Source organism: Scylla paramamosain, chromosome 44, assembly GCF_035594125.1.
Source record: "Scylla paramamosain isolate STU-SP2022 chromosome 44, ASM3559412v1, whole genome shotgun sequence".
NCBI lineage: Eukaryota > Metazoa > Arthropoda > Malacostraca > Decapoda > Portunidae > Scylla > Scylla paramamosain.
In genome coordinates, this window is record NC_087194.1 from 1,119,162 (window position 1) to 1,130,014 (window position 10,853).

The 10,853-nt window shown below is 40.6% G+C and overlaps 2 protein-coding genes across 5 annotated transcripts in view; both read left to right on the forward strand.

The window, feature by feature from the left end:
- Positions 1-776: 776 nt before the first annotated feature.
- LOC135093878 (titin homolog) lies at positions 777-6,432 on the forward strand. The gene is made up of 2 exons (XM_063993494.1): positions 777-934; positions 1,487-6,432. Exon 2 carries the CDS (start codon positions 1,507-1,509, stop codon positions 6,277-6,279), a length of 4,773 nt encoding a protein of 1,590 aa, XP_063849564.1. The 5' UTR covers positions 777-934; positions 1,487-1,506; the 3' UTR covers positions 6,280-6,432.
- Positions 6,433-8,702: 2,270 nt separating this feature from the next.
- Positions 8,703-10,853, forward strand: part of LOC135093881 (drebrin-like protein) — a 25,832-nt gene continuing 23,681 nt past the window's right edge. For all 4 annotated transcript variants that reach the window (XR_010263515.1, XM_063993507.1, XM_063993505.1 and 1 more), the window contains exon 1: positions 8,703-8,861. Coding sequence is in view for 3 of the 4 variants with exons in the window: in XM_063993507.1 (XP_063849577.1) it covers positions 8,779-8,861 (83 nt within the window). In the remaining variant the exon portion in view is untranslated. The remainder of the gene's footprint in view (positions 8,862-10,853) is intronic.

Consider the following 10,853-nt stretch of genomic DNA (forward strand, 5'->3'; position numbering starts at 1 on the left):
ATATATATATATATATATATATATATATATATATATATATATATATATATATATATATATATATATATATATATATATATATATATATATATATATATATATATATATATATATATATATATATATATATATATATATATATATATATATATATATATATATATATATATATATATATATATATATATATATATATATATATTCCATACGTGAAACCGTTGTTAATGATGACGATGATGCAGATGATGATGGTGATTATATTAAAAAGACACAAACATAAGTCAATACATCTTAATTAATCCCACACACACACACACACACACACACACACACACACACACACACACATATGTATCTTACAAACTGAAAGAGAACCAATGTATCATTTCTCAAGGCTTACAAACACACACACACAGACCACCATCACCATCACCACCACCATAACATTAATTACTGAGGTCTGGGTGGACATCATGAGGCCTAAACACCCTTAGTGGAAATGCTGACGTAACCTTGAAAGTCTTTTTTAGGAGGAGGAGGAGGAGGAGGAGGGAAAGAGAGGGTGGGGTGTTGAGGGAGGAGGAAGAGGAGGAGGGATCGGGAAGGAGAAGGTGGGGTGTTGAAGGAGAAACCTAGAGGAGGAGGAAGAGGAGAAGGTGGGTGTTGAAGAAGAAGAAGAAGAAGAAAGAAGAGGAGGAGAAGCTTGTTTTGCTGAAGATGAAGAAGGAAGAGGAGGAGGAGGAGAAGGAGGAGGAGGAGGAGGTGTTCTGACCGCATATTAAAAGGACTGCCCTTCTCCTGTCCTCTCTCGTCTTTGGTTAACCAGCGAAGGAGTACAGCAAGGAGGAACTCTGGCGAGGCTGTTCTTGCTCCAGTGACAGGGAAAAGTGTCTCTGGGTTTGCTACGGGTGACCTACTGAGTGTCTGCCATTCTGTAAGTCTTTGGCATGTGTTCTTAAACTCCTTGTTCCCTCATTAATTGTATTTTTCAAAGATGTCGTGTGTGTGTGTGTTTGTGTGTGTGTGTGTGTGTTATGAGTAACGCAGAATTCTTAAAATGTGACTTGAATTATGGAAAATACTCTTGAAAACCCCGCTATTCACTTCTACTGTAACCTGTAATATGTAGGAAACAAGATGAAATGGGCAGTGTCATAGGGGAGGGAGGGGTGGGGGTGCTCGCTGCATCAGTGGTAGTAAGGCGGCAGTCTGCTAATGTGCACGAGGCAAGTCATTCCTCTTATCTGACGCATCACGTGACCTGCGCATAGCCACCTAAGTATGCTATCATATATTTCTCATTTTGACTTGCAATGTGGGATGACTAAGGGATACAGAACACAAGAAAAAGAATCTTGAGAAGTGTAACCTTGTCATCTTATTTTCAGGAATATGTTGACATCTCTCAAGAAGCGATCCATGTTGCAATAGATACAACAACTAGGGGGATAATTCTAGAGTTTATCCATCATTTCCCCTCCTCCAGCATCCCCTGGGCAGCACACCATGCCAGGAAGCGTGTTGTCACTGGTGGTGGCGGCGGTGGCAGTGACAGGGGCGGTGCAGGGCAGTAGCTGGACGCGGTATCGCCCTCGCCACAGATGCCTGGACTTGAAGACTATAGTGGATGCTGGCGAGGTTCTGAGTCTCCCGTTCAACAACAGAAAGAAGTACAAATCAGAGCTGGACATAAACGCCTACGTGCGGCCCGGCAGAGACTTCGAGGGCATGAATCTGGAGGTGGAGGGCGTGAAGGGCGTGGCAAACTTCTGGTATCCCTGCAGCGCCGGTCCTCCTTGCTACTGGCGGCCCGGTAAGTGGCAGCAGGTACGATTCAAGACAGTGACTTTGTTCTCCAAGACGACCTTCAGTGTTGGCTCAATGACCTGTGGCGGGGCGTGCATCTCCATTGGGGAAGTGCTGATGCCCAAGAGGTTCAGTCTGACATCCAAGGGGTCCTCTAAATGGAAGATTCCACGCCCAGAAGCTTCCTGTCTTAGTGAAATTCGTGTGAAGCCTCCCATGAACTGGATGGACGGGACCTCGTGCTCCCACCATCACACTCATCCTATTGCCATTCCTCTCAATGTTACTGTTACGTTTCCCCACCACCGCATCACGCCCTCCCCCACGCCCGCCACCACCAAGCCACCAATACACGGCACACATGTCACACACAAAATTCCTCCCATTTCTCCCACTACTGCTACCATTCCACACCAATCCAGGCATTACCACGCCACCACCACCACTCCCACTAATACCACTACTTATATGTACACTACACACTCACACCAACGCACTACAACACCTACTATTAACACTACACTACACCAGCACAACACAACACCCATTCCTAACACCACTACCACGACCCATCAAACCACACGACACCAACACAACACAACACCGATTCCTGACACCATTACGACCCACCAAACTACACTACACCAACACAAAACAACATCGATTCCTGACACCACTACCACGACCCACCAAACCACACTACACCAACACAACACAACACCCATTCCTAACACCACTACCACGACCCACCAAACCACACTACACCAACACAACACAACATCCATTCCTAACACCACTACCACGACCTACGCCTACCAAACCACACTACACCAACACAACACAACACCCATTCCTAACACCACTACCACGACCCACCAAACTACACTACACCAACACAACACAACACCGATTCCTGACACCACACTTAAAACCGACATCACACCTTTTCATCACCACACCACCACACCCTCTCCTAGCACTCAAACTTCCCGTCAGTCTGCCAACTCAGCTTCCAACGAGACTTCTAATGAAACTTCCACTACAGCTGCCAGTGAACGTGTTAAGCAAACTTCCTTCATTACTTACGTGAACTCTTCTGAAGGTTATACTGAAACTTACGCCCATTCTAACCAAACTTCAGAGCCCTCCAAGGAAACTTCACAATCTTCCCAGGAAACTTCAGAACCTTCCAAGGAAACTTCAGAACCTTCCATGGAAACTTCAGAGCCTTCCAATGAAACTTCAGAACCTTCCATGGAAACTTCAGAACCTTCCAATGAAACTTCAGAACCTTCCAATGAAACTTCAGAACTCTCCAAGGAAATTTCAGAACCTTCCAATGAAACTTCAGAATATTTCCAGGAAACTTCAGAACCTTCCAATGAAACTTCAGAATCTTCCAATGAAACTTCAGAACCCTCCAATGAAACTTCAGAACCTTCCAATGAAACTTCAGAACCTTCCAATGAAACTTCAGAACCTTCCAATGAAACTTCAGAACCTTCCAAGGAAACTTCAGAACCTTCCAATGAAACTTCAGAACCTTCCAAAGAAACATCAGAACCTTCCAAGGAAACTTCAGAACCCTCCAATGAAACTTCAGAACCCTCCAATGAAACTTCAGAGCCTTCCAATGAAACTTCAGAACCTTCCAATGAAACTTCAGAACCCTCCAATGAAACTTCAGAAATCTCCATGGAAACTTCAGAACCTTCCATGGAAACTTCAGAACCTTCCATGGAAACTTCAGAACCTTCAAAGAAAACTTCAGAACCTTCCAATGAAACTTCAGAACCTTCAAAGGAAACTTCAGAACCTTCCAATGAAACTTCAGAACCTTCCAATGAAACTTCAGAACCTTCCAATGAAACTTCAGAACCTTCCAATGAAACTTCAGAACCTTCCAAGGAAACTTCAGAACCTTCCAGGATAATTGCAGAAGTAGAACCTTACAGGGAAACTGCACAGTTGGAACCTTCCAAAGAAACTTTAGAACTCTTCAAAGAAACTGCAGAAGTAGAACCTTCCCATGAAACTTTAGAACCTTTCAAACAAACTGCAGAAGTAGGACCTTCCATGGAAACTTCAGAAGTAGAACCTTCCAAACAAACTGCAGAAGTAGAACCTTCCATAGAAACTGCAGAAGTAGAACCTTCCAAACAAACTGCAGAAGAAGGATCTATCATGGAAACTGCAGTAGAACCTTCCAAACAAACTGCAGAATTAGAACCTTCCCAGGAAACTTTAGTACCTTCCATGGAAACTGCAGAAGTAAAACCTTCCCACGAAACTTTAGAACCTAAACAAACTGCAGAAGTAGAACCTTCCAAGGAAACTGCAGAATTAGAACGTTCCCAGGAAACTTTAGTACCTTCCATGGAAACTGCAGAAGTAGAACCTTCCCACGAAACTTTAGAACCTTCCAAACAAACTGCAGAAATAGAACCTCCCAGGGAAAATGCAGAAGTAGAACCTTCCAAACAAACTGCAGAAGTAGAACCTTCCAGGGAAACTGCAGAAGTAAAATCTTCCCATGAAACTTTAGAACCTTCCAAACAAACAGCAGAAGTAGAACCTTCCAGGGAAACTGCAGAAGTAGAACCTTCCCACGAAACTTTAGAACCTTCCGAACAAACAGCAGAAGTAGAACCTTCCAGGGAAACTGCAGAAGTAAAATCTTCCCATGAAACATTAGAACCTTCCGAACAAACTGCAGAAGTAGAACCTTCCAGAGAAACTGCAGAAGTAAAATCTTCCCATGAAACTTTAGAACCTTCCGAACAAACTGCAGAAGTAGAACCTTCCAGAGAAACTGCAGAAGTAAAATCTTCCCATGAAACTTTAGAACCTTCCAAACAAACAGCAGAAGTAGAACCTTCCAGGGAAACTGCAGAAGTAAAATCTTCCCATGAAACTTTAGAACCTTCCAAACAAACTGCAGAAGTAGAACCTTCCAAGGAAAATGCAGAAATAGAACCTTCCAAGCAAACTGCAGAAGTAGAGGAAAATGCAGAAGTAGAACCATCCGAACAAACTGCAGAAGTAGAACCTTCCCATGAAACTTTAGAACCTTCCAAACAAACTGCAGAAGTAGAACCTTCCCACGAAACTGCAGAAGTAGAACCTTCCCATGAAACTTTAGAGCCTTCCAAACAAACTGCAGAAGTAAAACCTTCCATGGAAACTTTAGAACCTTCCAAGCAAACTGTAGAAGAAGAACCTTCCCATGAAACTTTAGAACCTTCCAAACAAACTGCAGAAGTAGAACCTTTCCACGAAACTTTAGAACCTTCCACGCAAACTGAAGAAGAACCTTCCCATGAAACTTTAGAACCTTCCAAGCAAACTGTAGAAGAAGAACCTTCCAAGGAAACTGCAGAACCTTCCAAACAAACTGCAGAAGTAGAACCTTCCCACGAAACTTTAGAACCTTCCAAACAAACTGCAGAAGTAGAACCTTCCCACGAAACTACAGAAGTAGAACCTTCCAAACAAACTGCAGAAGTAGAACCTTCCAGGGAAACTGCAGAAGTAGAACCTTCCCACAAAACTTTAGAGCCTTCCAAACAAACTGCAGAAGTAAAACCTTCCATGGAAACTTTAGAACCTTCCAAGCAAACTGTAGAAGAAGAACCTTCCCATGAAACTTTAGAACCTTCCAAACAAACTGCAGAAGAAGAACCTTCCCACGAAACTTTAGAACCTTCCACGCAAACTGTAGAAGAAGAACCTTCCCACGAAACTTTAGAACCTTCCAAGCAAACTGTAGAAGAAGAACCTTCCCATGAAACTGTAGAACCTTCCAAACAAACTGCAGAAGTAGAACCTTCCCACGAAACTTTAGAACCTTCCAAACAAACTGCAGAAGTAGAACCTTCCCACGAAACTATAGAAGTAGAACCTTCCAAACAAACTGCAGAAGTAGAACCTTCCAAGGAAACTGCAGAAGTAGAACCTTCCCATGAAACTTTAGAACCTTCCAAGCAAACTGTAGAAGAAGAACCTTCCCATGAAACTTTAGAACCTTCCAAGCAAACTGTAGAAGAAGAACCTTCCCATGAAACTTTAGAACCTTCCAAGCAAATTGTAGAAGTAGATCCTTCCAAGGAAACTTCAGAACCTCCAAAGGAAACTGCAGAAGTAGAACCTTCCCATGAAACTGCAGAAGTAGAACCTTTCCAGGAAACTTTAGAACCTTTTGAGAAAACTGCAGAAGTAGAACCTTCCCAGGAAACTGCAGTAGTAGAACCTTCCCAGGAAACTGCAGTAGTAGAACCTTCCCAGGAAACTGCAGAAATAGAACCTTCCAATGAAATGCCAATAGAGACTTTAGAACATTCAAAGGAAAACCCACAACATTCAGAGGAAACTTCAGAACCTCCCACGGAAACTTCGGGGCCTTCCCAGGGAAACTCTTCTGAAAGCTTTGAAGTACCACACGAATCAAAAAAAAAAATTTCCTTTTGTCTCTGAAGTTGCCACAGGAAACTCCGGGAACCACACTGGTGCCGGTGGTGGAAACTTCAAAACCTTCCCTGTTATCTTTGAAACTTTTGAAACCTCCTCTGAACCTGCTCATGAACCCTCTAGGGACTATGGCGTGCTGGCAGAGTCCTTTATTATGATGAGGTCTGTCAACACTACACCCTCTATTGCTGCTAGTGCTGCTAATACCGCTGCTACTGTTGCTATTTCTGTTAATGCTGTTGCTACTACCCCAACCTCACCCACGACTACTACTACTACTACTACTACTACTACTACTGTAGGACCCAGTGATACAGCTCTTCATACACCCAGCGTTTCAGACACATCTGATGAAACGAAACGAAAAACTAAGAAAAAAAAGAAAGAAAAGAAGGAAAAGAAGGAAAAGAAAAATAAGAATAACAACAAGAAAAATTAAGAATAAAGAGGATGAAAGGAGGTAAGTAGAAGCAAAAGCAAAATCTGAAAAAAAAAGAAAAGAAAGGAGGAAAATAAAATGGAGAAGAAGAGAAAGGCAAAAAAAAAAGAATATATATATATATATATATATATATATATATATATATATATATATATATATATATATATATATATATATATATATATATATATAAACTTTTAAGCAGGAAATATGCTAAATAATATATTTTAAAGTATATTGTGAATTCAAAGACGTACTTAAATATCCAGAAGTTTATATTATTATTATTACACTGTATTTCGTAATGCATCGTTCATTATTTTACACTAATTTAACTTTTTATTTAAGTATTTATTTGTTTATCTATTAGCTTGAGTTTACCCTTGATTCTGCTCAGTTTTCTCTTTACTCTATCAGTGGCAATAACGTTTTCTGTTAATATATGTAACTGTATGGCACCCTATTACGTTTTAAGATATACGTGGCACTGTCATTTATTTACATTCTGGCACTATGCTTCGTTTGGCACTTATGTATGGCACTCTCTTTTATCTATGGTACTTTCTGAGTGGTATTTTCTCAGTTCAATACGTGGCACTCTGATTTTTCACCTGTGGCACTCTGGTTTTCATATTACCTGTGGCACCCCACTTAACTCCTTCTGTTCGATAATGTGTGGCACTCTATAATTAGTATTTTCTTAGTTTAATAATTGGCACTCTGATTTTGACCTGTGGCACTGTTACGTTTTTATTACATGTGGCACTCTTCTCTCTTTTGTTTATAATGTGTGGCACTGGCTCGATTTTAACCCCTGTGGCACTCATCTTTCAAAAAGGAATACGGAATATGAATTAAACTCTTCCCTGTGTGAAATAAGGATTATCAGAACAAAAAGTTGACGCTTAAATAGAGTAATGATATTGATGATAGTAAAAACAAGCTATAAAATATTAGAAAGGTTGCTATTTGAAGGTAATGAAGAGATGAGTGCTATGGAACTGCCAAATTTCCTCAGATATCAGTGAAATTTATGTGTTTATTTATGTATGTATCTATTTATATGTATATGTACTCGTGTATATTAATTAATGGCCTATGGATCGAGAAATGGGTAATTTATCAAGTGTATTTATTATTTAACAATTGTATTTAAGAATATATCATTATAGTTTAGTTATTCTGTACTTAATCTTGTATTCTTATTTATTTATTCTTTTATCGGGAATTGAAATGGCTCAGAAATATCACTGTACTGAAATGATAATGGGAATAAATATGTTCAATGTTCAATATTTATTTTTGTAAGACGAAAGATATGATTGAGTTGCCTAATTCTCTCTCTCTCTCTCTCTCTCTCTCTCTCTCTCTCTCTCTCTCTCTCTCTCTCTCTCTCTTTTATTTATTTTTTTCCTCTGTGCTTCTTTTCCTCTTCTATGCTCTGTTTCCCTCTTTCGTTCTCTCTATCTCTCTTTACTCCATTATCATTGTCTCTTTGCCTCATCTGCTTTCCTTTCGTCTATTATCTCTTCTTCCTTCCTTCTTTCCTTCCCTTCTCTAATCAATCCATCTCTCTCTTCCTATTTTCTTTCCACCTTTCTTCCTTCTTTTCTTCTCTCCATATCTTCTCTCTTTCTTTTCTCTCTATCTTTTCTTTCCTCCTCTGTTATCTCTCTATCTCTCCTTCCCTTAGCTAACTATATATCCTAATTTTATTTAACTATTAATCTTTACTTAACTATCATTTAATGGATCGTAAAAGTAGTCAACTCAAAACTATCATACGGGGTAGAGTAATTATCGAACCTAATCAAACAAACCACGACTATTATACATATCCAAAGTTAACCATAATCCCTCCCTTTATTTATCCATTAATTTTTACCTATCTATCCTTCAATGAACCGCTAAACTAATAAACTGTCAAAACTATCATACGGCGCCGAGCAATTGTCGAACACGAAAGCACCGCAACGAACCAAGACCAAGACCTCATCAGTTGTCTTTTGGCATCCGTGCAGGGAGGACGTGCTGTACTTCGTCTCCCTCCTGAGCCCCTAGCCATGAGCATAGATTTAGATAAGCACCGGGACTCGATACTGAAGGCCTTCAATGATGTAGTGAGTGACAAGAAGCCCGAGGACTGGTGAGTGTGGCGCCGGGAGAGGCGGGGAGAGTGAAAAATAAAAGCATGATATTTTTGTCCTTATAAGCTTGCGGATTTAAGATTTTTTTGGTCGTCTTTTTTTTTCATTTGTGTCTGCGTTTGTGTGTGTGTGTGTGTGTGTGTGTGTGTCTGTGAGAGAGAGAGAGAGAGAGAGAGAGAGAGAGAGAGAGAGAGAGAGAGAGAGAGAGAACAATTTAAGGCATCAATTTCTGAAGGAGACACTTGAGAGAGAGAGAGAGAGAGAGAGAGAGAGAGAGAAACAAAACGATCTTCAATATTCAAGAGATCTATTTTTTTTCTTGTCACCCCGCCCATGCCCCTCCCGTCTCTCTCTCTCTCTCTCTCTCTCTCTCTCTCTCTCTCTCTCTCTCTCTCTCTCTCTCCAGGTGGCCAATCTTCCGCCTCATCTCTCCACCAGGGAAGGAGGGAGGGAGGGAGGGAGGGAGAATGTGACAGTTGGAGAAAAGAAAGTTTGGAGGGAATTTCTCTCTACAAAATAATTAGAGAAAATATTGTTTGTTTATCATACTACTACTACTACTACTACTACTACTACTACTACTACTACTACTACTACTACTACTACTACTATCGTTACTCTTGTTGTTCTTCCTCTTCTTCTTCTTCTTGCAACTACAATGAACAGAATAAAGTAAATAGATAAAATATAATGTAATTGTGATCTTTGCATGATAAAATAATGTAATATGCAGCAAATTATACACACACACACACACACACACACACACACACACACACACACACACACACACACACACACACACACACACATTACATTACAACACCGCACTTACAAACATTAAGAAAACAAAACAAATAAAAAAAAAAAAGAAAAAAAAAGGAAAACCAACTTAGCAAGCTCAGAAGAAACATTTTTTGACTTTTGTATAAACTTCAACACAAAAAACAACAACAACAAAAAATCAACACTTAATCAAGCCCATAATTAAGGTTTAAAAGTTTTCTAAGCCCAACACAAGAAAAACATGCAAAAAACTCTTTAAATAAATCGTAACACTCCCCCGTGCCAGGTCAAGGAGGTCTGGCTAACCCTTTACCACCCATCCATAACTAATAACCTTTTAAGATCACCTGGGAATCTTAACGTAGTAGGTGTAAGATAGGCAAGACTTGTCACATTAAGACAAGCTCTCGTGTTTCCCCTGGGGTCCTGCAGGGGGTGGTGGGGGCAGGGTGAAGCGTCCTGGGGTGCCTAGACAGGGTGGTAGGGTGTTACGGCTGTGGTGACTGTTGGAATGTGGAAAACTTAAGAAAAGAATGATTTTATAAAGGAGAAAGGCATTAAATTCTTTTCCTCTTCCTCTTTTTCACCTTCCCCTTTTCCTGTGTAAATTCTCGCAGTGTTTCCGTCGACACAAGTATTCTATCCCCAAACTAGCCCTAAGCACAGGCTCCCACTTGTCGTAATACGTGCGCAGTAAAATGGGAGTCTTATTCACTGGTCGATTTGTCGCAACACGAGTCTTACATGTAATTCTCATCCTAGTCGGCAGCTGGTGCAGGACAGTGTGGGATGGCATTGCTGCTGTGTAGGGGGACCTGGAAAGCAGTGAAGCAGGAGCGAAAGCAAAGTGACAAGCAGAAAAAGAAGAGGAGGAAAAGAGGAAGGAAAAACGAGGAAGAGGAGAGAAATGGAAAAAGAAAAAAAAGATGAAAAAATATGTTTTATCGCTCTTAATTGCATCTTCCCTTATCGACTAACAATTCCGAGGCGTATTCTTGTTCCGCAGCCAGTCTCGAACCCTGCCCGGCCGAGAAGCTATCAAATCCACTCTTTGTATACCCTTAACAACACCGTGGCTTTGAAGTTAAGTCGTGGTCAGTAAAAATGCCTCAACTCTGTCCCCTTGACTCAATGGCTAATACTGGGGAGGTGAAAATATTGTCTCTCTACCTCTTAGATAATATTATACCTCCGTTTTGTTTTAT

What these genes read in the sequence shown, in the direction of transcription:
- LOC135093878 (XM_063993494.1), top strand. Translation starts at nt 1,507, where the DNA reads ATGCCAGGAAGCGTGTTGTCACTGGTGGTGGCGGCGGTGGCAGTGACA.